Source organism: Phocoena phocoena, chromosome 8, assembly GCF_963924675.1.
Source record: "Phocoena phocoena chromosome 8, mPhoPho1.1, whole genome shotgun sequence".
In the NCBI taxonomy this organism is placed as follows: Eukaryota; Metazoa; Chordata; class Mammalia; order Artiodactyla; family Phocoenidae; genus Phocoena; species Phocoena phocoena.
Window position 1 is genome coordinate 109231004 of NC_089226.1, and position 27592 is coordinate 109258595.

The 27592-nt window shown below is 62.9% G+C and overlaps 1 protein-coding gene across 1 annotated transcript; it reads left to right on the forward strand.

Moving 5' to 3' along the window:
• The first annotated feature begins 1465 nt into the window (after positions 1 to 1465).
• TOLLIP (toll interacting protein) lies at positions 1466 to 20595 on the forward strand. The gene is made up of 6 exons (XM_065882154.1): positions 1466 to 1633; positions 11917 to 12066; positions 15673 to 15855; positions 16553 to 16705; positions 17353 to 17443; positions 20240 to 20595. The coding sequence occupies exons 1-6, from the start codon at positions 1601 to 1603 to the stop codon at positions 20449 to 20451; spliced, it is 822 nt and encodes a 273-aa protein (XP_065738226.1). The 5' UTR covers positions 1466 to 1600; the 3' UTR covers positions 20452 to 20595.
• The last annotated feature ends 6997 nt before the right edge of the window (positions 20596 to 27592 follow it).

Genomic DNA, 27592 nt, shown 5'->3' on the forward strand with positions numbered 1-27592 from the left:
TGATGGTAGACACCTGTAGAGACTAGAGATGAGAGAGGTCAGGGTGTTTACTTCCCCAGGTGCCTCCCTGCAAGCCTGAGGTTGGCAGTGGCTTCACTCCTCTGCTGAGGAAGACTCTCTCCCTGATTACCGCTTCCTCCTTTTGTCCTTTCAAGGCCAGGGGCGGTGGCCACTTCCTGAGGTTAAAAGAAGTCCCTCATGCTTTGCTTATTCACTTAACTCTGCCCCTCCTTTGTAAACTGGAGGGATTTGCTGAAATCCCTCCAGTGATCTTTCTGCGCGTGCTATCTGTTTCTCGCCGGGACCGTGACTGATACCGTAACTGCCACCGGAAGTGGCCCCAGAAAGCAGACTCAGAATGGGACGCTAGCATTGGGTTGCACGTATATTTGATGAGCATGTAGCTAAAGTCCTTGCCCGGGGAAATGGAGAACCAGGAGCCCGTGGCATCCAGGGGCAACCCGCTTCCTCAAATGATCACCAACGGTGGCATGGGATGTGGTGCAAGTGGAGGGCAAACACATGTGTGGCCAAGTGGATGAGATATTTAGTCGCTATGGCAAATGCGGGGTTACAAAGACTGTGCAGTGGGCTGGCTACTTCTGAGGGCTCTGGGAAGTACACACAGGAAAAGGACGGTTCACACCTTGGGTGTGTCAGTGCCCTCCAGGCAGGCCACCAGGAACGCACCTGTAACTCGACAAGCTGGGATTCTTCCTGGTTGCAGCTAAGGAGACCACACACCTGGGGGGTGCACCGGGGGACTTAGAGGGTATTAGAAAGGACTCCTTATAGAATTGGGGCTTTTGTAGGTGGTTCTGGGGAGGGTTTAAGGAAGCGGGGTTTTGCTGTGGATTGGATGCTGTCTGGAAGCTTCTTAGTAACTCCCATCTAGAAGGTGAAGCTGTAATGGGAAGTGGCAGCAGTGTCCCAGCTCGGGTGGTGGAGGAGGTCCACCCGTGACTGGAGTGGTCAGCAGCCCTGTCTGATCGTGGTGCCTGGGCAACTGCTTGTGTCAACAGCAGAACACCAGGCCTAGGGGAAGCCAGGCCTCTCCACCTCCTCCTCGGACGGACAACAGCAAAGCTCCGTGGTCTCCTGAGGAAGCTCGGCCAGCAGCCTCGGGGCAGACCCTGCTGAGGGGCCGGCGGGAAGCAAGGGGCGGAGTGGTCAGCGCGCGGCCTCACCGCGGACACACACGGAGGGCGGCCGCCGCACCGAGTCACTCCGGTCACGCGGCGGGGCCACAGACCCGCTCCTGCCGCGGGTCCAGCCGGATGCACCAGCAGCTACAGTCCGCGGCCCGGCCCCACGGCCCGCCCCCACCCACCCGCCAAACAGCCCGGCGCGCGTGCGCACACTGCTGGCTCGGGAGCCATTTCGCGGGGCCGAGGGGGGCGAGGAGCGACTGCGCAGGCGCCCGGCGCCGGAAAGGGCGGGGCGGTGTTGCGCCGGCGCACTGGGCAGTGCGGGGGCGGGGCCGGCCGTCAGCTGACTGTGGCGGCGGCGGCCTTGCGGGTTGATAGTTAGATCGCGGTTCCGCGCGAAGGGTCGCCGGCGCGTCACCTCTCGGAGGGCGAGGCCTGAGGCCGGCCAGACCATGGCGACCACCGTCAGCACGCAGCGCGGGCCGGTAGGCTCCGGCTGGGGGCGGGCTCCGCGGCCTCAGGGCGCAGGGGAGGGCCCGACGCCGGGCTCCGGGCAAGCGGAAGGGAGTTCCGGGACGGGGGCGGCCCCGCACCGCGTGGGTCCCCGGGTTGGGGGAGGCCCCGCACCCAGTGGGTCCTCGGAAGGAGGAGGCGCCCAGAGAAGCACCCTGAACCCTGGACAGGCTCTTGGATGGTGGAGGCTCCCAGGCCCGGCTCTGTTCCTCGGTTTCTTAAGTGACAGATGAGGGTCTGGGAGCCGCGAGCTGGGAGTGCCCTTCCGCGCAGCCCTCGCGTCCTGCCTTCTGGCCCAGCTTATTGTGTCGCTGCCGGCGAGCGAGTCCAGACGGGCTCAGGCCGGCTCCTGGGGACTCGCCTCCAGCCGGGCGTTCAGACTGGGTTGGGGTGCGTCCTCACGAGTAGTGAGGTTTTTATCACAGCGTCTTGAAACGTACGGTAGACGGACACCTGGGTCCTTCTGAGTCGGGACAGGGTTCTCCTGTGGACGCTTGGATGTGCCTTCTCTCAGAAAGCCGCTGCTGAGGGTAAGCCCCCGGCTGCCGGGGCTCCTCACCCTCGAGTCGGGCTTGACAAGTCTTGTTTGTGTTTCTCCCGACCGGCGAAGAATCCACAGAACGCTTTTCTGAGTTTGAGGAAGACCAGGGCTTGTTAGAAGCCCCCCTGGGCACAGATGCTCGTTCTGAGCGTTTGAATGGGACCTGATGGGAGTTCCTAGCCGCCTTGGGTGTGGAGGCGCGCCAGTCGGTGGTGGACTCTCCGCGCTTCCACGTCTTCACCGTCACTGCGGACAGTGGGTTACAGCAGGCCGAGTGTCTGTCGGCACTTTCTCATTTCTGGGCACGTGGCTCATCGGAGCAGCACGAGGAGCAAATTAGCGGCTCCCAGGGGAGGGGAGCGGTGGCGTAATGGGCAAGCGGCCCGGCCCCGTTCCTGGCCTGTCACGTGTCCTCAGCCTGCTGGGAACTCAGAGCCCTTGTCGTCGGGAACCACGGGCAAACACACACAGCCGGCTCCGGGCCAGGCGAAGGGAGCGCTTGGTGAAGGTGGGCCCCTCCTCTCACCAAGGGGGACGTCGGCCATGTGCTGCGACAGGGCTGTGACGGGGCCAGGGCGGCGGACGGTGTCCGGACTTGGGGCCTGTGCCGTCGGGGTCTCGATGACCCGGCCGACCGGCCCTGTGCGGTGCTTCCCGGCGTGTTCTCTTGTCGGGTGGTCGTGGGCCTTCTGTCCGTGTGTCGTGGGCCCCATGCGTAGACCAGCAGGTGTTTGAGGGCTGCCCTCCACGACCCGTGCTCGTGCAGTAAGGTTCGGTCTGGGCCAGAGCTGCTGGGGGCTCAGGGGTCTTGGGCGCCCTGGAGCCTGTGCGGCTTGCCCAGACGGTGTGGGTGCTCTCGGTATCTTGGGTGGCACCGTACGGTGACGCCTGCCATCAGGGTCTCACAGAGCGTCCACTCTCAGACCCTGAGGTCTGAATTCAAGTCCAGGTGAACGGTGGCCTGCCGGGGCCGGGGCCGGGGCCGGGGCTGGGCTGCGTAAGGGTGTTGGGGCAAGGGTCTCTGACTGGAGACTTGATGGGGTAGCAGGAGCTGTGGGGTGGTGGGAGGGGAGAGCACGGAAAGCAGAGTGGGACAGGGTCTGGGAGATGGGGGGCTGCTGCTTCAAGGCCAGGAAGGGTCCTGAGCAGGGCTGTCTGTGCCAGAGGGCGGGGCCGCCAGTGCAGCTGCATCTGGCCTTGCGTTTGATCTGGTTGCTACAGTGGACTGTTTACTTTTTACTGTTTCTTCCCCCCCCTAAGGTTTTTGCCTGGTACACATCCTCTCGTTTCCACATCTCCCCGCTGGCCCACCCCCTCTGGGTTAACTGTACTCGTAAAGGCTTTTTTGCCGGTTATCAGACTTGGAGAACCCTTCCTTTTGTGGTTTTCGGGGTCTGGTGGAGACCTCTTCCTTTGCCAGGGTGTACGGACTTGGCGTTGAAGGAGCTGCCACGTGCTGTCGTGTGTGTGGTGTGGTGGAGGCCCCGCGGGACGGCGTGGCTCGTGGCAGAAGCTGCAAGTCCAGCTGGGGCATCCGGCAGGTGCTCCCCATGCCGGGTCCTGGCTGGGCGGCTCTCCCGAGGGTCCACCCTCGGCCGGGGGGCCCCAGCCCTACCCACACAGGACGGGGTTCAGACTCGGCCCAGGGTCACTCAGCAGGGCTCCCAGGGCCTGGATTCACGCTCGCTGGGGCTGACTCTGAAGTCTGACTGTCTCTTCCCGCTCGTGGTGAAGGAGGGACAGGCAGAGTCCTCGGGCATGGGAAGCAGAAGCGGGGGGGGGGGGGTCCCACGGGTCTGGGGAGGTTCCCTTTGTCCCTGAGAAGGGGAGCCTGAGGGGCTAGGAATTTGCTTAAGTTCCAGGAGACGTGGTGTTTGCGTCTGCAGGTGAGTCCCTCCCTGAATGGCCACCGAGGGATGCCCAGCCCTATGCTGTCTGCCCGCTTTCAGCAGTGCTGGCGTTTCTGTTCTGACAGACCTTCTCCATGCCGTGATTTTGTCTGGTCCACGAACTACTAAAAAGCACCCGATGGGCACCCACAGCAGTACCTGTGGGGGGGCCCGCCTTCTGAGGTAGAACTCGGGTCGGGGGGGTTGCGGGACCCGCCGCTGTTGACCCCAGTGCTGCCGGTCAGCTCGACGGGACGGCGGCCAAGGCTTGGTCACAGGCTACGATGTGTGGCGTGTCCCATTGAGTCCAGGCCAAAGGGGGCCAGTAGGGACCACTTGTCCCGCTTTTGGAGATGCTGGTTGATCAGTGTGGCCCCTCCTTCCTGTCATGTCTTTTCCCCCGTCAGGCCTGCGGGTGAGCTGTCTGGACGCCTGGCTGGGCGGGGGTGTCCAGGTCCTCACGAGCCTTTGCATGAACTGATCATTGACTTCACTGGGGGTTACAGGGGGTGATAGTTGAATTTTTTGTTTTAATTTATTTGGGCTGCGTTGGGTCTTTGTTGCTGCGAGCGGGCTTTCTCTAGTTGTGGCAAGAGGGGGCTGCTCTTTGTTGCGGTGTGCAGGCTTCTCATTGCGGTGGCTTCTCTTGTTGTGGAGCACGGGCTCTAGGCATGCGGGCTTCATTAGTTGTGGCATGCGAGTTCTGTAGTTGTGGCTCGCGGGCTCTAGAGCGCAGGCTCAGTAGTTGTGGCGCACGGGCTTAGTTGCTCCGCGGCATGTGGGATCTTCCCGGACCAGGGCTGGAACCAGTGTCCCCTGCATCGACAGGCGGATTCTTAACCGCTGCGCCACCAGGGAAGCCCCTGATGTTTGAATTTTGTCACTTGTTCTGAATTTATTAGCTGGACCTGTTTGTATAGATGAACGCTGTCTGGTTGTCCTTAAATACAGTCTGTATGGGAAAGGCAAGACAGCTGCTTAGTTCTTTCTCTTTCATTTCCAATGTTCAGAGGAAGGAGTTGTTTTTCTTTTCAGGCCTGCGCTTGGCTTTCTCTTTTTCGGGTACAGTTGTGCACCCGCACTGTTGGAGTCTGGACCATCGCCCGTGTCCCCGTGAGCTCTGCTCTGGATTCTCAGGGTGAGTTAGGAGCGCATCCTGGTTTAGGATGGCCCCGTCTTCCTGTGATTTGGACCTTTTTGCGTGTGGTGACCCCGCTGGCCACGCACAGGCCTTTCTTGTTTGGTCTGATGCCACATGGCAACGCCAGCTTTCTTTTAGGGGGTGTTTGCCTGATGGGGTTTTCATTGTTGGACCACGTCTTTCAGAACATGTGTGTCAGGTTGGTCTGTTGTCAACAACATGGAGCTGGATTGTTAAAAAGTCAAATTTGAAGTCTGTCTTCTTCGTTTTTTAGCTGGAATGTGTTAGATAGTTTTATGTGTGTAGTTATACACACACATTTTGTTCCTAACACTTTCATTTGTGCTTTTATTTGTCTATTTTTGTTTCTTTTTCTCTCCTTGCCTTCTTTTGGATTGATTAAACATAGTTTTTTAAGTTCCATTTTTTGGTTTCTGCTGGTTTGGAAAACACATGTTGTCATTCTGTTCTCTTTGGGGCCATCCTGGAAATGTTAAGGTACGGACTTCGCGCTGCAAGGTTAACCCTTGTAACTGCCCTCCTCCTGATGGGTTGCTGCCTCGGGTGGCCTCTCCCCATCCTCCCAGGGGCAGTGTTACCTTGATAAGCTGGTGCTTGCTCACAGGGACTGAGACATGTGCTGCTTTCTCTAGTTCCTGAAAGGTGTGTTTGCCGTCTGGGATTCTGGGCGCACAGTCTCCTTCTCTCGGGACGTGAAGGTCCCTGTGTGGCATCTGCCATTGAGCTGCTGGTGGCAGATTCGCCTGTGCTCCAGCCCTGTGCCTCTTCCCGCATCTGAGAGCACCCCCAGCCCCTCTTTCCGCTCCCCCGCTCTGCTCTCTGTCGGTGTCTGTGGCATCTATCTGGGCATTGTGACCAGCAGCTCTGTGCCCGTACCCTCCCACGTATACGGCCTGGGGGCTGCCCGGCCCCTGTGTTACTTGTCGTTTCTCAGACACCTGGCCAACTCCTCGGGCTCCCCGCCTGCAGTCCTGCCTGTGTACCTCCCATTCCACCCACCTCCCTCTGGTGATTCTGCTTCACCGCCAGCTGGACAGGAGCTGGGTGGGAGGATGGCGGTGCGGGGCTGGGGGCCGAGGAGGGGCAGCTGCCTGAGCCGACAGTGAGAAGGTCCTGCAGGTCGGGAAGCCACCTGTGCTTTGCGAGGTGCGGGGGTGACCGAGTTGGGGTGGGGCTCGGGCGGGGCCCCCGCAGCGGCTTGTCTGGCGGGTTCATTGTGGGCACGGCCGCGGCAGCGGGCACAGGTGCGATGGCCTCTCCCTGCCTAGGGTCGCGTTCTTCACACGGGTTTCCTTCCACGGCTCCTCCTTTCTGTCCGTCCCGCTCCCTCGGGGGTCTTGGGGAGTGTCAGCGCCCAGCCCACTCATCCCCAGGCTGACCATCCTGAGCGGCTCCCTGTCTCCCAAGAATATCGCACACGGACCCGCCCTTTCCTTCCCTGGAACCCTCCCTGGCTTCCCCGTCCCCTTGGGCGGCCTCTCCTCTCCTGCCCACTCAGCCGCTCCTGCGGCTCTGCCTTCCGAGCAGGTCCAGCATCGGATTCCTTCTCAGCCTCTGCTTCACCCACACCAACCGCACCCCTTCGACTGGTCCCGCCCGCCGCCACCCCACCCCCCACCCTCCACTGTCACATGCTGGGGCCGGGCGCCAGGCAGAGCCAGATGTACCTGCGCAGCACCTCACCTGCCCCGGCTGCTCACCTGCCCCGGCTCTTCACCTGCCCCGGCTCCTCACCTGCCCCGGCACCTCACCTGCCCCGGCTGCTCACCTGCCCCGGCTCTTCACCTGCCCCGGCTGCTCACCTGCCCCGGCACCTCACCTGCCCCGGCTCCTCACCTGCCCCGGCTCCTCACCTGCCCCGTCACCTCACCTGCCCCGGCTGCTCACCTGCCCCGGCACCTCACCTGCCCCGGCACCCCACCTGCCCCGGCACCTCACCTGCCCCGGCTGCTCACCTGCCCCGGCACCTCACCTGCCCCGGCACCTCACCTGCCCCGGCTCTTCACCTGCCCCGGCTCCTCACCTGCCCCGGCTGCTCACCTGCCCCGGCACCTCACCTGCCCTGGCTGCCACCTGCCCCGGCTGCTCACCTGCCCCGGCACCTCACCTGCCCCGGCACCTCACCTGCCCCGGCTGCTCACCTGCCCCGGCTCTTCACCTGCCCCGGCTGCTCACCTGCCCCGGCACCTCACCTGCCCCGGCTCCTCACCTGCCCCGTCACCTCACCTGCCCCGGCTGCTCACCTGCCCCGGCACCTCACCTGCCCCGGCAACTCACCTGCCCCGGCTCTTCACCTGCCCCGGCACCTCACCTGCCCCGGCTCCTCACCTGCCCCGGCACCTCACCTGCCCCGGCTCCTCACCTGCCCCGGCACCTCACCTGCCCCGGCTCCTCACCTGCCCCGGCACCTCACCTGCCCCGGCTCCTCACCTGCCCCGGCACCTCACCTGCCCCGGCTCCTCACCTGCCCCGGCACCTCACCTGCCCCGGCTCCTCACCTGCCCCGGCACCTCACCTGCCCCGGCTCCTCACCTGCCCCGGCACCTCACCTGCCCCGGCTCCTCACCTGCCCCGGCACCTCACCTGCCCCGGCTGCTCACCTGCCCCGGCTGCTCACCTGCCCCGGCTCTTCACCTGCCCCGGCTCCTCACCTGCCCCGGCACCTCACCTGCCCCGGCTCTTCACCTGCCCCGGCTCCTCACCTACCCCGGCACCTCACCTGTCCCGGCTCCTCACCTGCCCCGGCACCTCACCTGCCCCGGCTGCTCACCTGCCCCGGCTCTTCACCTGCCCCGGCTGCTCACCTGCCCCGGCTCTTCACCTGCCCCGGCTGCTCACCTGCCCCGGCTGCTCACCTGCCCCGGCACCTCACCTGCCCCGGCTCTTCACCTGCCCCGGCTCCTCACCTGCCCCGGCACCTCACCTGCCCCGGCTCCTCACCTGCCCCGGCACCTCACCTGCCCCGGCTCCTCACCTGCCCCGGCTCCTCACCTGCCCCGGCTGCTCACCTGCCCCGGCTGCTCACCTGCCCCGGCTCTTCACCTGCCCCGGCTCCTCACCTGCCCCGGCACCTCACCTGCCCCGGCTCCTCACCTGCTCCCTTCCTCATCTCTGAGTCAGAGCCCATCAGTGGCCTTGGTGCGACGCTCCTGTCCTCAGCTGCAGCCTCCTGCTCTCCCTTGCTTGTTCTGCTCCAGCCACCTCCCCGCCTCATTCTGCCTGGCGGGCTCCTGGCCAGGCCTGTGCACGGGGCCCTCCCAGGCTCTGCATGACGGCCGCCTTCATGCCATGCAGGCCTCTGCTGAGGTGGCGTCTTCTCCCAAAGTGGCCTCAGCCGTCTACACCGTCTTGCCTCACCGGCTGTCCACCTGCCCCGGGGTGCTCACCCTGTGATTATTTACAGCGCTGCGACTTTCAGCAGTTGTCTTCTTTTGTTAAACTACGAGCGCCACGGGAGCAGTGATTTCCCCCCAGCATTTGGCGTGAAAATCCGCACATACGGTGAAGTTGAAAGACTTGCAGTGCGATGCCCGGCCCCGGCGCCCCTTGGCCCATCATTGGCTGTCTCATTTTACTCAGATGTGGACAGGGTGATCCATCTCGCTCGCACCCAGACCCCGGGCTGGCGTGAGAGGCTCCGGAATCCCCGGGCAAGGCCCCGTGGAAGACGCTGCTGTCCTGTCAGCATTGTGGTCTGGTCCTCGTTTGGGCCAGTGGCGTTGTCTCTCTCGCTGACCCTCCGGCGTCCTCGTGCTCAGTTAACGCCGTGTCTCGGTCCCCTCGTCCGGAGCTTGTGTACACTGTCCGGCAGGGCTGGGACAGCCAGACGTTCTGGCTTGAGTGGCCTATCCAGGTTTGGGTCATTTAGAAAGTTGGGGGAGGCCTGAGGGATAGGAATAGGGGAGGAGAGCTGACACAGAGGTTTTTGCAGTGAAACCTGGAAGAGGATTGTGGCGGGAGGGGCGAGTGGGGAGGGACTAAGTGGCACCCTCTGGGGAGCCCCCCACGGCGCCAGCCCTCCCTCCCTGTTGCTTCTGGCCTTTTTCCTCCTTTCCTGTTTCCTGAAACCAGGTCATTGGCAGGAGGTGCTGGAGACTTGAGGAAGGAGCAGGGTGTGTGTGTCTGTGGGGGCGGTGACTCGTGTGGAGACCCATCCCCGTGGCTGCAGGTGTCGGCTGGCAGTTGGAGTTCTCCTTGTAACTTCCTTTGGGAAGATGCTGAATTGATGGAAGAACGTCAGTGACCTGTCCCGCGACTGGCAGGTGTCTCTTAGGCCTCAGCGGGCACTCCCGGGGCCTCTGTCGGGGTGGGATGCGCTGGGATGGGCGTGCAGCCTGAACTGATGGAAGAACGTCAGTGACCCGTCCCGCGGCTGGCAGGTGTCTCTTAGGCCTCAGCGGGCACTCCCGGGGCCTCTCTGTCGGGGTGGGATGCGCTGGGATGGGCGTGCAGCCTGCTCCTTGCCGCAGGCCTCTGAGGCCGCTGTGCGACGGGGCCTGTTGGCTGCTGGGGCAGCCGTCAGCCGCGGGTGCTGAGCCCCACGTGCCCTTCCCTGACCCGCCATCACCCTGGGCCTCACCCCTGCTGTTGTCTCTGGCGGGCGGGCCTAGGGCAGGTGTCCCCAGGGTGCCTTCAGGCGGGTGGCCCTGCAGACCTGGAGGCTCCTCCTCCCTGGGCTGTGATCCCCCCTCCCCCGCCCCTCACAGGCTCTGACCACGTGGGATTGGTTTGTTGTGCTCTGTCCCCCTCCCTTAAGGCCTCAGCGTGGCCCGCTGTCCCCGCGTGGCTCGTGTGTGGACTGTGCTGAACCCAGTAAAGAGGGAACATACCCCCCAGGAGTTTCATTTCATTCTGGTTTCATGACCTCTAGGAGCTCCTGACAAGACAGGATGAGTGAAGGAACAGAGAGGCCTTTCCTGACCTGTCACTCTCGCCACTGAATGTCCCCGTGCAGCCTGCTCCCTGTGGGGTCCTTGGCACTGAGGTGGGCAGTCATTCCTCAGACCAGCAGGCGGGGGTGTGGTCTGTGCGCCAGCGACCCCTGGGAGAGTCATTTCAGTAAGACGAGTACCGGGCAAACGGCAAGGAGCCTGAGGGGCTCTGGATGGGGTGCGTTTGGGGGGTCACAGGGGCCTGGTCTTGGCGCTGGCAGGAATTGACAATTGGCGTGTCCGGGGCATCTCAGCCCTCCTGAGGGGTGTGGCCCATGGGGTGTCACCACCCGCTTTCCTTCGAGGGCCCGTCCTGGAACCCCCTCAGCTACACTACGCGCCCAGGAAACGGAGCCTGCGATGCCCTGGGGAGGGAATGGAAGGCACTGCACTCCTCTCCTGGCCACGCCGGGGCCTCTGGGGGGCAGCCTCCGGGGGCACCCTCCCCTGCCCTGGGCTGGGTCCTTGATGCAGCGGAGGTGTGAGACGCAGAGCTGGCTCCCAGACAGAGCGTCTTGGGGGGCGGGGGGCACGGCTTGCTTTTAGAGAGAAGCAGCGGGAGCACTAGCCCTCTGGGTGCAGAGTCCGCGTGCGGGCTGCTGGGAGCCAGCGAGCGCCCTTGTGTGCGCTTCCATCAGCCTTGGTGGGAGCGCATGATCTCCAGGCCCAGGCCCTCCCAGGGACCTTCGACAGGAAAGGCGCTGGGGGCGCTCTCTGGGGGAGGTGCTCTCCCAGGGGCGCTGTGAGCCAGGTGGGTGGGGTGCTGTCTGGGCCCCTGCCTGGTGCCGTCTGGTCTGCACAGCAGAGACCCCCGTGTCATGCGGCGCCCGGACGTCAAGTGGTCCCTGGCGGCTGCTGTGAGCGCAGTTGCCAGAACTCGCTGTGACACACTGGGGTCCTCCTTTCCGTTTCCACGAGTTCTTCAGGGCCCGCGGCTGGGCTCTGTGACGTCCCCTGCGCGGCTGAGGGGCCTGTGGCCCCGGTTTCCCCCCCAGCAGCCAGACCTCCATCGTGGGTCCTGCGGCTGCTCCCTCCCGTTCACCTGGGCTCTGCTCGCACTGTGGCCCCTCCAGGCCCGCACCCCCCCGCCCGGGGGGCGAGCAGCGGTGCGGCTGTCGAGGGCTCTGAACACAGGGGGTCGGGCCGTCTGGCTGTGGGCCGTCTCTCCGTGCACGGTCTCCTGCGGTCTTCTTGGGAGTCGTCACTCTTGGAGCCCCCAGGCTCCACCGGGCTCCACACTCAGGTGTGTCCCTGGGAGCCGACGCCTCCCCATCACTTCACCTGTCCAGGGCCGGGTATCCGGGCTTCTGGTGGTTAATCTGTTGGGTTCTTGGTCTCCGGGGCGTTTTTGCACGCGAGTTGTTTCTCGTGGAGACGTTTGAAGGGTATCAGCACAGAGGCCTTTCCAAGTCACTGGACATCCAAGCTTCAGGTTTCACCCCGTGAACAGCGCTCACGGTGGACAGGCCTTGCTTGCGGCGGTCCTGGTCCTGGGGAAGGGATCATGGACACGCGGACCAGAGCGTGTGAGGCCCCCAGGCCCAGCGAGGACGCGAGGTCTGCTTTCAGGGCGGAGACGCACTCGGGCCTCCACGGAGCCCCCCGTTTGCTGAGCGTCCTGATGCCGAGAGTGCAGGCCCTGGGAGGGGCCCGCAGGGTGGATATCTTGCCAGCGCGGACCCTCGTCCTGTGGGCGGGTGGCGCCCAGCTCTGACCGCCATGCTCTCCGCAGGTGTACATCGGGGAGCTGCCTCAGGACTTCCTGCGCATCACGCCCACACAGCAGCAGCAGCAGATCCAGCTGGACGCACAGGCTGCACAGCAGCTGCAGTACGGAGGGGCGCTGGGCACCGTGGGCCGCCTCAGCATCACCGTGGTGCAGGTGGGTGTGGCCGCCTGCGGGGGGGGGCGGGGGGAGGGGGCTGTGGGGGGAAGGGGGCCGGAGCGGGCGGGGCGGGGCCTTCGCTGTCATCGCGTGTTGCCACGTGGATGGATGGGGCTTCCTCTGATCCCGTTTTTCCGGAAACACATACCTGGTGGAGAGCGATGGATGTGAAGATACTGACGATCGCCCGGGTTTCGCCAGGAAGAGTTAGAGAAGGGGTCTGGAGCGCCGCTCGCCCTGCCGGTGCCGGGGAAGGGGCGGTGTGGCTGCTGCCCGGTCATCCCGGCCCCCGGGAGAACCAGATGTGCTGTCAGGACAGAAAGGGCGCTGCCACGTTGCTCTGACGGGCTGCGTGAGGCCGCGGGAGGCACAGACATCTGTCCATCCGTCCGTTTGTCCGCAGCAGACACCAGGGCCGTGCCTGGAGGGTCGTTGCGCCCAGTAAGCTTCGGGGTGGCCTTCCTCAGACATTCGTGAGCCTACAGCGCAGCCCAGTCGATGTCTCGGGAGCCACTTGGAAGCGGGCAGGCCAGGCCTCCGTGTCCCCTCCGTGGTGCCGGGGGCGCGGGAGGAGAGCACAGTGGCAGACGGGCCTCTGCAGAGGGCAGCAGCCGTGAGCAGAGCACGGCCTTGGGGCCAGTCGGGGTCCAGGTGAAGGAAGGCGCCTCCTGCACTCACGGGCAGCTGGCCTTGCTCAGACCACGAGCAGCGGACTGTTCAGGTGGAAAAGCCTTAGCGGCTAGACAGAGACAAAACAGCTGCCTTGAAGCTATCGAAAATCAGGCCCGTTTCAGACTTTGCTGCTACATGTTTTCCAGAAGATACCAGGGCAGCTTCTAGGAGTTTTGGGGGGAAATCTGCCGTCCTGAGAACCGCTCTAGTGAATTCACAGTGAAGACAACAGCGTGTGAGGGCTGAGGCCCTCTCCTGGGCGCTTTCGGGAAGACATTGCCCGTGCGATCCGTGTTTGCTCTTGCAGACAGCGGAGCAGGAAGTCAGCGGGTGAGGAGGGCAGGGCAGGGCGGCAGTAAACGCCTGCGTCGCCCTGAGGGCCGGGGTGCGGTGTGCCGATGGCGATGGCGAGCTTGGGGGGCAGGTGTGGAGCGGCCCAGGTATTATCGAGGAAAGTACAGCTTGAACAGGAATCGCCACCCTGTGCCAGGGGCTGCTTCAGGGCCAGGCCCTCCTGGTGCTGCCCGCTGGGGGTCCTGTGGCCTTGGGGCTCGGCTCTGAGTGGGCACCCTGTCCTGAGCTGGAGTTCAGGGCTCCCTCGGGGTCTGTGTCGGGAAGATGTGGGCGAGGCTGGAAGGCCCTGTGCTTGGTGCTCCTGGGGGAGAACAGCTGACTTCGGGGCGCACCCACATGGGGGCAGGCGGGTGTGTGACCCCAAGGCCTGTTGCCAGCGCCCAGGGGATGGAGGAGCCTCGACCAAAATGGGGGAAATTACAGGAGGAACAGGCCGGGAAGGAAACTCGCGGTTCGGTGTCGGACACGTTAAGTCGAGGATGCTTTAAAGGCAGGGGGCCGAGGCCAGGAGGCTGTGGACTTCAGGGGAGAGGTCCAGCAGTGACATAAGGTGGGCATCCTGAGGGGCTCAGGCTGGTCCTGCACGGAGGGGTGGTGGCTCTGGGACGTGCGGTCATGGGCAGCCCTGGCCAGAGCTCTGGGAAGTCGGCACGAGAGTGGGGGATGCGGGGGGGCAAGGAGGCTCGCAGACAGAATAGGGGCTTGTGCGGAGCCTTCCAGAGGGGAGAAGAGAGAGGGTGTCAGTGCAGGCAGCAGGGCTTTGGGGAATTTTTTGCTGTTTTTTAAAAAGTCGACCTTACTGAATATGATTTACATATGTTAAAATGCACTGATTTGAATTAGCCTGTGCTTCAATGATCTCTGACGAGCCTGTCCACCCCTGTGATGAAGAGAGCTTCCCCAGCAACACAGATAGTTCCCTCTGCCTGTCGGTGGGCCTGCCCTTGACCGCAGTGCTGACCAAGCTCAGGCCCCGGGGCACTTCCCAGAGTCTGTTGCCCAGCAGGGACGGGGGTCCCAGCCCCGCGCCGCTGTGAAGCGCGGGCTTCTGTGTGAGCATGAGTTCCCATTTCAGAGTGGACTCCCAACTCCCGAGCTGGGTGGAGTCTGCTTTGGAGAAGCTGCCAGGCTGGTCCCTGCACGGCCACACCGTGGCTTCTCCCAGCCGCCTGCGGGACTCCTGCGCTCTGGGGGTGGGCGGCTTGGCCCGGCGGGCTGGGTCTGAGCCCGTCCAGCAGCTGCTGGTGGCCTCACGGGGTTCTGCTTTGCGTGTCGCTGATGACCGATGGTGGGGAGCGTCTTCTCACGTGCTAATTGGCGTTGAGCTTTTCTTCTTCAGATCTTCTGCCTGTTTTTCAACCGTGTTGTGTTCTCATTGCTGAGGTTTGTGAGTCCGTTATGTCCTGGACACGGGTTTGTGATCAGACTTGATGCTGCAGACGGGGCTGCTCTGTCCTCCTCACGGTCCCCAGGGAGCCGCCAGCTGTCCTTCCTGGGCCGTGCTTTTGCTGACCTTGCCTAAAAGATGACAAAGACTTCTTCTGGTTTTTCCTGTGCAAGTTTTATAGTTTTAGGTTTTACATTTAAGCCCATGATCCACTTTGAGTCAGTACTTCCTGACCGACAGCCTGATGTGCTCATCGGTGTTCACGTTTTCGCCTACAAACGCATCCCAGCCGTCCCAAGCAGCGCGTCTGGCTTGAGATGGGCCCGTGACCTATGTGAGATGTGGGTGGGCTCCGCCTCATCTGGTGCCCAAGATGAGTTGCCTGCACCCCTGGCCCCCACGCAGCACTGGGCAGGGATGATCACTGCCGAGAGGCTCCTGCGCGGGAGGGGAGGCCGGGGAGCCAGCACGGTCACTCTCCGAGGGCACGGGGAAGGCCTTGGCTGGGCCCTGCTTCTCTGCGGCGGCCCCCGACCCCCTGCTTCTCTTCTCGGTGGCTCTTGGCTCTGTCCCGGGACGGCCTGCCCTTTTCACCCTCCTCCTCCTCTGGGTGGGGATCCAGCCCCTGCCTAGCAGCAGCCGGTGTGTCCTGAGCGTCAGGCACGGCACCGGGTGCCTTATCGCAGAAACACTGGACCCAGCCTGGACTTTCTCCTCCCTCCTGGGTCCCAGAGCACGGTCGTCCCTGGGATTGGTTCTGGGACCCCACAGACACCACAATCCAAGGATGCTCAAGTCCCGTATATAAAACGGTGCCCTTTTGCACGTACCCTACACACATCCTCCCGTGTACTGAGTCATCACTGGATTACTTGTAACACCTGACACACGGTAAATGCCGTGTGCATGCAGCTGTAACACAGTGTAAAGCTACAAAATTCGTTGCTGGTGTGGCAAATTCAAGTTTTGCTTTTTGGAACTTTCTGGAATGTTTTTTCCTAATCTTTTTTATCTGTGGTTGCTTAAATCCACGGATACGAAGGGCTGACGGTTCAGTTACAGCCGTGTTCTGGTGGGTCGGCACCCAGAAAACTCTGGAAGTCGTGAGTGGAAGGGGCGGCCCACTTAGCTGAGCTGCGGCTTGCACTGTGACAGCCGCTGCCCCGTCTCATACACTGGCTTTATTTCAGGCCAAGTTGGCAAAGAACTACGGCATGACCCGCATGGATCCGTACTGCCGACTGCGCCTGGGTTACGCGGTGTACGAGACGCCCACAGCCCACAACGGCGCCAAGAACCCGCGCTGGAATAAGGTCATCCAGTGCACGGTGCCCCCGGGTGTGGACTCCTTCTACCTGGAGATCTTTGACGAGGTGGGGGCCGCGCGGGGGCCACTCAGCCGCCCCAGAACTTCGGGTTTCTTGTGGCTTTGTGACAGGTGTCCTGGTGTCCCCAGCATAGTGAAAAGCACATTTCCCCTGCAGAGTCCTTAGAACTTGCATTCAGACACGTCACCACCCTGTGTCCAGCGTGTGGGCGTCACCCGACCAGGCAGGTCAGGCAGCCGCTATCTGTACGCAGCTCAGGTGTGACGTGGTCAGGGCTCGTGGCTGGGTGGCGTGAGTGGCAGGAACCTCCCGAGTGTCGCTGGGCCGTCGGGTGCCCTGGGCTCTAACTCAGCCTGGCCCTCCGAGGGCCTGCCTGGGCGTGTCCTACCGCTCCTGAGGCCGGGTCGGCTGCCCCCTCACCTGTGGTCGGCTGACAGGGCTGGGGGTTGGGGGTGGGCAGCGGGGCTGGGAAGTGGCCACAGTCCCCAGGGTCCTGCCTTCCTCCCGGGCCCTCCCTCACGCCCGGCCCCATCGCCTCTGGGGCCCTGGGGTGGAGGGGAGCACGTGGTCTGTGGGGCAGCGCACGTCTGCAGGTGCCGATGGAGCCTCCCTCCCCCTGCGCCCACAGGAGGTGCAGAGAGCGGGCGGCCCCGGGCCGTGCACACCCTGCCGGGAGGGCTGGGGGAGTGGGGCGGCCTCCCGGGCAGCCCTGGGGTCACCGCCATCTCCCATCGCCCCCCAGCGAGCCTTCTCCATGGACGACCGCATTGCCTGGACGCACGTGACGATCCCCGAGGCGCTGAGGCAGGGCAAGGTCGTGGACGAATGGTACAGCCTGAGCGGGCGGCAGGGCGACGACAAGGAGGGCATGATCAACCTGGTCCTGTCCTACACGGTGAGGCCGGCCGGCGGGCCCTTGGCCACTGGGGTGCCGTTCCCGGGCTTACCCGCATCCCCGCCCTTACTCCCGGGTGTTTCTGGCATGTGGACGCGGGGAGGGGGTGCAGGGACCCCGGGTGGGACCGACTGCCCAGCCTCACGGCCGCCGCCTCTGGCACCTTGTCTCACCCCCTTTTGGATGCTGGACTGATTCACAGCAGGTCCCAACATCAGTGAGTTTACTCGTGAACATGCCATCGTGCTTCTGTAACAGGCGTTTCTACGTAGACGGAAAGCCATCGTTGTACTTAACTAAAGAATTATAAACAGAGAGAGGCGGTTTGACCCTGGAATTTAAGCTTAGGTTTCCTTTCTTGAGCGGGGTTCTCTGTTGGCCACGTCTCAGCCGTGGTTCAGCAGGTCTGATGCCACCTTCTACCCGAGTCCAGCAGAGGAGGCTTCGGGGTGTCGGTGTGGGCAGGGACTTGATGATGCTGGACGGGACGCAGGGCCTGGCTGGAGCCACCTCGATCCTGCGCCCGGTGACTGGGCTCCAGGCCCTGCGCTGTCCCTCCAGGACGCGTTTGGCGAGGCTGGGAGTGATGAGGCTCGGATGTGTGCTGTGTTCTTCTCTGACCCCTGATCGTGTTTGGTGTGTTTCAGTCGCTGCCGGCTGCCATGATGATGCCGCCTCAGCCCGTGGTCCTGATGCCCACTGTGTACCAGCAGGGCGTCGGCTACGTGCCCATCACAGGTGTGTGCTGCTTCTCCTCCCCGGGCGCGTGCCCTTGGGTGTTCGAGCAGCGGGGAGGCGCGTGGGGGTTCGGGGTGTGGGCTAGAGTCTGGGCCTGGTCTTCAAGGGATGCCCGGAGAGCCTCCCCAAACCAGGGGTCGCTGTTACGTTTGAATGTTACGTGCACGTGTCGGAAATAGGGTTTGTTTTTTCTCTGTCGGCACAGAGAAGGTGAGTTGAAGTTTATGGAGATGTTGAAATGGGATTTCTAAGCATTTTGAGTCACCGCAGCACAAGATCACTTCCTGTTGGGTGGACGGACCCCGGGCTCCAGCGCTGCTGTTTCTCCCCCATCTTTTTACCTTTATGAGCTTCTTACCTTACGCGCTGGTAACCTTTCTGAGTGCGTGGCTCGCACAGCACAGCAAAGTCAAGTTGGACTGTAGCTCTTCCGCCTTTGGATTTTTGAGCCTTCACGTCAGCCTGTGATCGGCTCCCACCCTGGGCCATGACGGGTTCTGGGCTCAGCTCGCCCCCATGTGAGCCACCATAAAACCCGGGCAGTGCATGGGCGGCGGGAGGCTCGGGGCACCGGAGAGACCAAGTGACGCCGAGGATGCCGTGTGCACGGTGGTGGCCACGTCCCCGAAATCCTCTAAACTCCGTCCAGAGCGAGGTGAAGACTGTGGGGCCCCGAGTTAATTGCCCTAGGACCGCCCGCCTCCCACGCTACAACCCAAGACCCTCCTGGCGGAAGGGGCCTAAGGAGAGCCAGGGTGCCCCCTAAAGTTTGTCTCCACTGTTCCCAGAAGTGTCAGAAATGCAGGCGGTGGGGGTGTGGCCTGGATGCGAACCAGGCCAGGGCGGATGGCGGGGGGCTCACGGAGTGAAGCTGTCAGCCATCCCCAGTCCCGGGTTCCCTTTCCCTCCTCCCCGTTTCTGAAAGGCGGTGGGCGAGCACCTTCCTGGGCTCATGGAACAACCTGGGGGCCCTGGCCTCACCGCGTTTGAGTGCCCACCTGGGACCCGAGCGCCCTCTCGCCTCTCAGGACGGCCAGGACTAAAGGCCGGTGGGCGAGGAGTGTGGGCAGGTGCTCGGCCCGGCTGGCCCAGGAGGGACTCGGAGGGGCTGGGCTCTGCTGCTGCCTTGGGAGCACGTCCCGTCCCCTCTGTCCCTGGAGGCAGCCGTGTGTGTCCAGCGCAGCCTCAGTCGCGCACCTGCAGCCGATGCTACCTCATCTCAACACCTGTCAGCCCTTCTGCCAGTTTTGGTTTGGACAGCGTTGAGCCGCCTTTAGGATCTTCTGACTTCAGACAGGAAAGGAAATCATGTCCTAAACTTCTCAGTCCAGCGCTCCCAGCCTGGTTCGGCAGATTGTTTGTGCTTTTGAGTTTATAAGAACTAACGATTTTATTTTATTTTATTTTTAAAATTTATTTATTTATTTTTGGCTGCATCGGGCCTTCGTTGCTGCACGCGGGCTTTCTCTAGTTGCAGCGAGCGGGGGCTACTCTTGGTTGTGGTGCGTGGGCTTCTCATTGCAGTGGCTTCTCTTGTTGTGGAGCATGGGCTCTAGGCATGCGGGCTTCAGTAGTTGTGGCCCCCGGGCTCAATAGTGTGGCTCACAGGCTTAGCTGCCCCGCGGCATGTGGGATCTTAGTTCTCGACCGGGGCCCGAATCCGTGTCTCCTGCATTGCCAAGCGGATTCTTTTTTTTTTTTTTTAATTAATTTATGGCTGAGTTGGGTCTTTGTTGCTGTGCGCGGGCTTCAGTAGTTGTGGCTCGCAGGCTCTAGAGCGCAGGCTCAGTAGTTGTGGCACACAGGCTCAGTTGCTCTGCAGCATGTGGGATCTTCCCAGACCAGGGCTCGAACCTGTGTCCCCTGCATCGGCAGGTGGATTCTTAACCACTGCGCCACCAGGGAAGCCCTGCAAGCGGCTTCTTAACCAGTGCGCCACCGGGGAAGTCCCAGAACTAATGATTTTAAATCCGTTTCTACTTTTCAGAGAGGCGTTTGACTAGGCTCTGCACGCGGTTAGGCGTGGAGTCTCTGTTAACACTCTCCTTCCTTACGTTTGTCTGGGTTCCCCCACGAGACCATCTCAGGACAAGGAGTCAAAGCTTTGTCTTGGGGTCCGGTGGCACCAGGTGCTCGGACTGAACCTTCCAGCAGTTGAGAGGCCGTGAGGTTCTCAGTTGTCACCTGTGTCTAACAAGGGAGTGAGGGGACGTGGCTGGTGTGAGGGAGTGATACCAGGAGCCCCACGTGTAGCTGGCGGGGCTGGGTGTCCGGGGCCCCAGGGCCTCTGCTCGAGCGCACAGGCCCCGGCACGGCAGTGCTCGTGAGCACCTCGCCTCGTGGGTTGTCTGCTGTCACGGGGAAGGCTAGGCGCGCGCTGGGCACGCGCTGGGTGAGTTTTCTTTCCTCGTCAGTGTCTGTGATGTGAGTGCCAAGCTGGGAAAGTCTGTTCTGGAATGTGTGACAGGAAACGGCGCGAAAGCGTAGACTGGGTTTGCTGTTTCGTTCTCAGGTGGAGGGAACTGTTTTGTGGCCTTCGATGGATGAGAATTGACCCCTGTGGTGTAAATACACACGTTCTTAGGCTTGTTTTTGCCCCTGCCACGCCCGCTGTGAAGTGGGCTCATGTGAGATGCCGGGGGCCGAGTGGCGGGGGGCTGCTCGCCCCTGGTTTCTCACAAGTGTCTGGCCAGTTTCTGAGGTCATGTTGGGAGACGAGACCTGGGGGGCCGACCCCCGGGGCGGCTAGCTCGCGCGTCGGAGGTGCTGCTTTCCCTGACCCCTGTCTCCTCGCAGGGATGCCCGCCGTGTGCAGCCCCGGCATGGTGCCTGTGGCCCTGCCCCCAGCCGTGAGCGCCCAGCCCCGCTGCAGTGAGGAGGACCTGAAGGCCATCCAGGACATGTTCCCCAACATGGACCGGGAGGTGATCCGCTCTGTGCTGGAGGCCCAGCGGGGCAGCAAGGATGCGGCCATCAACTCCCTGCTGCAGATGGGCGAGGAGTCCTAGATGTGCCCCGCTGCCAGCCCGCCTGCCCGCCTGCCCGCCCAGCTCCCAGGAGCACCGTCCCCAGCAGATCCCCGTGAACGCGCCCTGCGTAGCCCCTTCCTCGGACGTCTGTGTAGCCCAGTCCACACCCTTGTTCGGGATGCATGTGGTTTTCGGTTCCTGCAGCCGTTCTCGACGTGGTCGCGGCGGGTGGGGGGCCTCTCCCGCATTGGTCGGAGGGCCGTGTCCCGTGTGCGCGCCCGCCTTCCCGCCGTCCCGGGAGGCTCTCCTGGGAGCAGCTGCCCCCACCAGGGCCTTCGTGCCAAGCCTTCTCTGGTTTGATTGGTGGCCTGCGGTGACGCGACCTGATCGGGTAGGCCCATTAACACAAGGCACACAGAACCCACTGACAGCGGGTTTGGGGTCACTTAGAAGTTTCAGCTGAAAACTTACCTCCTCCCCTTGGTGGTGTTCGTGGGCTGCTCACCCCCGTCCAGCCTCGGCTGCAGAGCTCAGCCTGAGTGCAGAGCAGCCAAGTCTGGGCGTGGCGTCGGGAGCCCTGGCCCGAGCCCTGGGCCCTCAGTCTCTCCTGCTGTCTCACCCGCCTCTGTGTGATGCTGTCCCGAAGGGTCACCGCTCCTCCCCGGGATGCACTCTGGCAACAGAACTAAAACTGGGATGTAAGAAACAGATCCAGTCTTGTATTTGCTTATTAAAGGGCATTTAGGAACGCCTGGCTTTTACTGCCGATGTTAATTTAGGGAGACTAGGTTGGGCCCAGGCCTGTGGGTCAGTTTGGGCGACAGAGAGGGCAGTCTGGTGACCGTCAGTGCTGGCAGGTCTTCCCAAGAGGCAGGAGGCGCCCTGCCGTGTGGATGGCACCCTGGCCCTGGCTCCGGCCGCGGACAGAGAGGACGGGGACAGGCTGGGTGATGCCCCGTGGAAATCAAATCTGAATGGCGTCTCCGAACTGATGCACTGGCTGTGGCCACTGCGGTCCGCGGTAAGTCGCGGTCACCGCTCTGTCTTTGGAGTCATTGCCCAGCCTTGGACATAGAGGTGGATCCCAACCGTGTGGACGTCAGTGGAAGGCCAGCCCGAGGAAGTTAGGAGGACTCAGGCTGCAGCCCTTCCCTCCATGTAGGTTAAGTGCAGTGCCGCTTTCTGTCTCCCCCGGGCGTGCACGGTGGCCCCGGCTCGGGGAGACCTGCGTTGGTTGGTGGGTTCGGACCACTTGTGCCTTTGCCGCAGGCTCTTCTCAGATGCTTGAGAGCGATGGCTCCTCGGCTGCAGCCCTAGACTGTTGGGCGGTGACCTGACCACACTCAGCGCAGCTCCACACAGGCCGGGCCCCCAGCCCCAGGTGACCCTGCGCTGCCCCAGCCGCCCCGCCCGGGCCTCCGTTCACGGGAGTCTTAGCTTCAGGGCGGCTCCAGACCTGCCAGCTCTCATGGTCCTTTTTCATGGACGCTGCTTCTTTACTGGGTCAGAGGAAGGTCATGCCCTGTGAGGCCTTTGTTAAGTCAGACGCCCTTCCTGCCTCGGCTGCCCCTTCCTGCCCCGGCTTCGCGTTCATGTCCGCGCTCACCATCCAGGCAGCCCCTGGGGGTGGGGTGGGGGCCGTCTGGCTCGGGCGCCCGTGGCTGCTGGGCCCAGGGCCGGGGCACCGTGCGGCTGGCTGCTGCTCCGTGCTGGTGAGGAGAGAGGCGTTTCCAGCAGGCGCCCTGCCGGCGTTGGCAGAAACGGTCCTCAGAGCTTTGCGTTTCTGATCATTCTGTTGGGGTCCAGGGTCCAGATTCCTCCTTGATTGTAAGATACGTTTTTACTTTTCAGCCTTCTAATTTAATAAATGGTCTGTGTAAAGTAGAGAAGTCAAGTTCTCCGGGGAGAGCTGACGGTTTTGTTGTGATTTAACTCGGCTCGTCACAAGCAGGTTGACGGCGGTCGTGGTAAACTCACCGGCACACTAGTCACAGGACTCGTGAGTGAAGGCAGAGCAGGGCACAGGCTGGATCCTGACTGGGCGCCTGACATGTTTCCGTGCAGCGTGGGTCTGGTTTTCTGGTTGGGTTGTGGAGGACAGGCCGCAGACGCCGTCCTCCTCTCCTGGTTCCCGAAGCACCGGCCTCTCGTTCCTTTGTTGTCCTGTTTGTAATTCTCCAGGCCGTCCCGACCCGGGAGTAGGAACCGAACATGGGCCACAATGTGTCTCCCCTTCTAAGAGGGCCCACGACGCCCGCTTCGGAGCCAGACCTTGCATGCAGGGTCCGGCTTGGGTGCTGGGCCCCGCGGCCCTGGAGCACACAGGGGTGGGGCTGGCCCAGCCCTGAGTCAGCGGGCACTGGCCCCGCTGAGGACGTTGTGCAGCCGGGGATTGGGGGCGGGAGGGAGGGGACCCACTGCCTTCAGGTACGCCCCCCCCCCCCGCCCCCGTTATCCCCTGACAGTTTTCTCAGGCGCCCTCCTGCCCCGGGTCAGTGTCACAGTGAGAGCTTGTGCCCAAGGCCCAGAGGAGTTGTGTGCGGGCGGGGCCCAGGCACCAGGGACACAATGCAGAGGGTAGGGTACGCTCAGCGCTCGTGTGTCCCGGGTGCTCGGCCCTGCGTGTGGGGCGTGAGCCGCCAGGAGGCGCGGCCTTGGCTCGTTGAAGTGCTGGCTGAGGAGGGGACTTGGCCCACGGAGGGGGAGCCCTCCCCACCGCGGGCCCATGTCCACACCCCCTGCAGCCCGGGGAGCTCCAGGTGAGAAAGCCGCTCGGTGGAGGCAGCAGCACGTCTCTGGAGGAGCCGGCGTTGGTCCCGGGGCGCCAGCTCAGATGCGGGCGAGCGGGGCCCACCCGTCCCAGCCGCCAGCCTCCCCTGGAGCAGCGCGTGACGACCTGCAGTGTCGTGGGAACAGAGTAAAATGCAAAGACCAAGAGAGTTAAAAATACCCACCCAGAAATGGAGAAGAACAGATAGAACTGTTGGAAATGCAGATACAGTCGTGCAGTTGACCCCTTGGTGGGCAGGCTTTTGGCAGATGGGACGTTGCTGAGGGATGGTGGTCCAGCGGGGGCTGAAGAAACCCACTGCACGCGGGGCCCAGAGGAGGTGGGGAGACGGTTGGTGCCTCCGGTCGGGAGTCCTGTGAACCCCAGGGAACACGAGGTAGATGTGCGTCGAGTGTGTGAAACAGGCCTGAAACTGCCGAGCTGGGCGTGGGCGGGGGTGTTACTTTGGGGCTGGCGGGTGGAGCTGGGGACAGGGGACGCGGACGTTGCCCAGGTATGCGGCCTGCCCACGTCTCGGGCCCGCCACCCCTCGCGTGGACGTCCATCCGCAGCCGGGTGCGGGCTGGGCGTGCAGGCGCCGGGCAGTGGGTACCGGGCCGTGGTGGTGGCGGCGACACTTGCGTCTTTCGTGTCGGAGGTCAGACGTGGCCCTCCTCTCGGCCAGCCCGTCCCAGACGGCAGAGGGATCAGTGGCGTTCTGCCAGCATCCATCCCAGTTGCACGTTCCAGGGCGGGGGAAATGACCAGTGGGCAGCTGAGTGGCCCCGTAAGCCCCAGTTTTAAAGGAGCCTTGGCGTTGCTTTGGGCCCCTGTGGTCAGCGGTGGCCCCTCTGCCCTGGGGGTGAATGCCGTGAGCCCCTCTGGGAGGGGGTAGGGACCACCGCCCTGTCCGCTTGCCCTGGTGCCTTGGGGCTCTCCTCCGGCCGATGGTTCTGGTCTGAGGACCGAGCAGGGCTGGACCTTGGGCGAGGGGCCGTGGCCCCCACGAGGAGGCCGACAGCTGTCTGTGCTGTCACTTGGTTCTGTTCTGAGTCCGCAGGCTGTCAGCGGCCCGTCCAGCTTGCCCCCATCACTGCAGGTAGCCACTGCTCAGGGTGTCCGGTTGCCTCTGAGCCCTCTGCTCCCGTGGGGCCTCAGCCCCCACCCCATCGCTCTGCTGCTGGGGAGCCAGCCCCGTAACGGCATCTGCTGTCTTCAGCCGCACTGCAGAGGTCACCCGCGCTGGTTCTCGGCTGTGCAGGCGCCCTCTCACCTGCGCAGGTGCCCTCACCTGTGCAGTGTCCCCGCGGCCCTGCTTAGCCTCCACATCCCTTCCTCAGCCACTGCGAGGGCCCTCCTGGGCTCCACCCAACGCGGACCGCGGTCGGTTCCGAATTTCCAAGAGCCCGCCCGGCCGCATGGTGAATCTGCTCCTAGGGCATTTGCTCCTGGGCCACAGCCAGCCTCCCGACTGGGTCCAGAGCTTGTCAGGCTCCAGGATGCTTTCCCAGTGCCTGCAGCTGCAGTGGGCCCACGCTGTCCCAGCCGCTCAGTCATGGGCAGCAAGGGGTGGGCTGGCCCCGCAGCCGTGGGGGCTCCGAGGACGGCCATCGTGGGTCCAGGCTCCTTCCTTCCTTCCTCCCTTCCTCTCGGGGCCTCCTGGGGTGGCGGGTGCTGCTGCCTTCATGTTGAGCTCCGGGCCGGTGCTCAGGGCCCCCCCTCAGGCTGCAGGATGACTTCTTGTCCCCAGCCGGCCCAGGAGGCCCCTCACTTCCCACCAGGAAGTCTGGAGACTCTAATGGGTGGGCCGAGCACCCTGGCAGCGGCTCTGGTCCTTTGTCTGGGTTCCCACGTCTCCTGAGTGCTAGGGAGACGGCACAAGGCCCGGATCCTCACCCACGTCCTGGCCAGCCCTGCAAAGGGAAGACCCAGGAGCTCAGGGAGGCCCCCTGCCGAGCCTCCCGTCCCCCTGCAAGGCTCCGGACCTCCACCTGCTCCCCATGGCTAGCGGGGCAGCTTCCCAGCCTCCCCACACCCAGCCCCTCTCGATTGGGTCATCCAGACCTACCCGTTCCCTTTCCTCTGCTTGGTGTCCATCCTGCTGGGATGCTGGGCGGTCAAGCACGGGCTTCTGCCCGCACAGCAGGGCTCGGTCAGCACTTGTTGGACGAACAAATGCAGGAAGGATTCTGAGCTCGGCTGGTCCCCCTCCCCGCCATGGCCCCAAGGGTGGCAGGACCTCCCTGGGCTGGGCTTCCGGGTTCACGGGGCTCCCAGAGCGCAGAGTCTGGGCCTTCGGGGCCGTCTTCCCTGTGCTGACAAGGAGAGCAGTTTATTATCGTTATCTCTTCCATTTTTATTTTCAGAAGTAATGTTCAGAACATCCCTTGGAACTGTTGATTTCTGAAAAGCAACCTTTGTGGAAGCAAAGGCTGCAGCCCAGTTTGATGTTTGACTTGTTCTGGAGGCAAAGCCCCGTGTCCAGGGCCGTAGTCCCGTAGCGCTCAGCGAAGCTGTGTCCCCGTCACCCCGAGGGCGGAGGGCGGGAGACAAGCCAGCGCGGCGGAGCAGAGCGCGGTGCTGCTTGGGGATGAGCACGTCAGTGGCGGTCTTGCTTGAAAGTTTTCTGTGCTCACAAGTCAGTCTAGTGAGAAGCACGCGGTTCCCTGAGCGCAGGTGTCGCTGAAACGCGTTAAACCCAGTGATGGCAGAACACTCATTCAGTAGTTTGTAACGTTGTCACTAAGGTAATTATCCTCGGTGTCTGTTGACTGTTAGGTGCTGCCAAGATTAAAGCAATAAACCTCATTTAGGACAAATGGAAAAGTGAAAAATTACAAAAATTGCAGTGCAAGGGTTATTAACTCAGTGCGGAAGAGCTGTTTTCTTTCTGACATACAGCTGGCCCGCTGTTACTCCTGTGGACATCTGGGCAGGATGGACAGAGCGTGTGGACTTCACACCAGCGCAGGGGGACGCATCCGGCGCTGGCCGAGGGGCGTCCTGGAGGACGGCCCGGCTGGGGCCTTGGTCTGGGAGGGGCTCTGCTGAGCTGGAGCTGTGGACAGACCGCTCGGCGGCCAGGCTGAGCCCTGGGCTTGTGGGCGGGGGCTCTGCCCCCCGCAGAGCTCCGTGCCCCCTGCTTCCACAGCTCTGCTCTCAGGCCCCAGACAGGCTGGGAAACCAACGTGGCTTGGGTTCAGCGAGGGAGCAGATCGGAGGGCGAGTGAGGACGTGACCCCAGGGTACCCGGACAGCAGGAAGATCCGTGCCAGGCACCCTCCACACCCTTCCTAGGATGGAGCTAGGATGAGTTGTCTCGTAAAGAGCACTGGCGGAGTTCTGGAAACGTCTGTGACCTGCCCGGGCCCCACGCCCTCGGCCCTTCACGAATCGCACAGGAGCTGCCCCCAGTGAGCCTGGCAGCAGAGCTGGGTCCACTCAAGCTGCAGAAGCCCACGTGGGGCCCGGGCGGGCCACCACACCAAGCAGAGGATGAGGGCACCTGGCGTCCGCTCTGATGGGTCAGGGAGCCCAAGACCTGGGTGGGGGGGACAGTGGGACCCCAGTCAGGCCCCTGAACTCAGGGCTGGACCTGGCTGAGCAGCGGTGAACCTTGCCTGGAGCAAGATGAGAGCACAGAGCCGCCCAGGACTGAGAGGCAGCACCTGGTGGCCCCAGGGTCCCATGTCTTAGCCACCCTCAGTGACCGTGGGGTTGCGGCCTCTGGGAGGAGGTGGGGTGCAGCTTGTCCAGCGTCAACTTCAATAATAACATAGCCAGTTGTTTCACCAGCAAAAGTGAGTTTATTCGGGAATAGCAGAGGAATTGCAGCTCAGTATCTGTGAACCATGGTGGCCCACAGGCACATCCAGAGAACAAGGAAGGGGACCTTGCTTTTATGGGGAGAAGGGGGAGTTGGGAGGGGCTGTGATATCCAGAGCCCATTGGAGGAGCTGGGGGTCCGGAGTAAGGAGGCTTCCCATGGGCTGGGCCGCTGCAGTCTCTGATTGGCTGGGCTGCCGTGGAAGGAGAGAAGTTTCCTTCCTTCCTCCGGACGGCTGGGTGGTCCGTAGAGATGCCTTCCTGTCAGGGGCGTTTGGGGTAGTTGATGATGCACTGTGGGCATGAGAGCTTCCCCTGCAGGCCTGTCCCGACTCCAACTTTAGCTCAGTTTCCTTAATTAATTCCACACCAGGCAGAGAGCCTGCAGAGAGCACATCTGGACACTGGTCTCCAAAGTGAGCTCTAGTCTGTGACGGGTGAAGACACTTCACACACGTAAGCTCTGGTCTGTGGAGACAGACACTCATTTCACAGGTGCCTTGGAAACGCTTAGTTTTGTAAGAGGTGCGTGGGTTTAAGGAAGCAGTCGTGCCCTGAGAATGACTGACGTTTAGGAAATGCTGT

Coding starts and splice junctions, on each gene's coding strand:
- TOLLIP (XM_065882154.1), top strand. CDS start 1,601: ATGGCGACCACCGTCAGCACGCAGCGCGGGCCG. Junction 15,856..16,552: donor ACCTGGAGATCTTTGACGAG/GTGGGGGCCGCG, acceptor ATCGCCCCCCAG/CGAGCCTTCTCCATGGACGA. Junction 16,706..17,352: donor ACCTGGTCCTGTCCTACACG/GTGAGGCCGGCC, acceptor GGTGTGTTTCAG/TCGCTGCCGGCTGCCATGAT.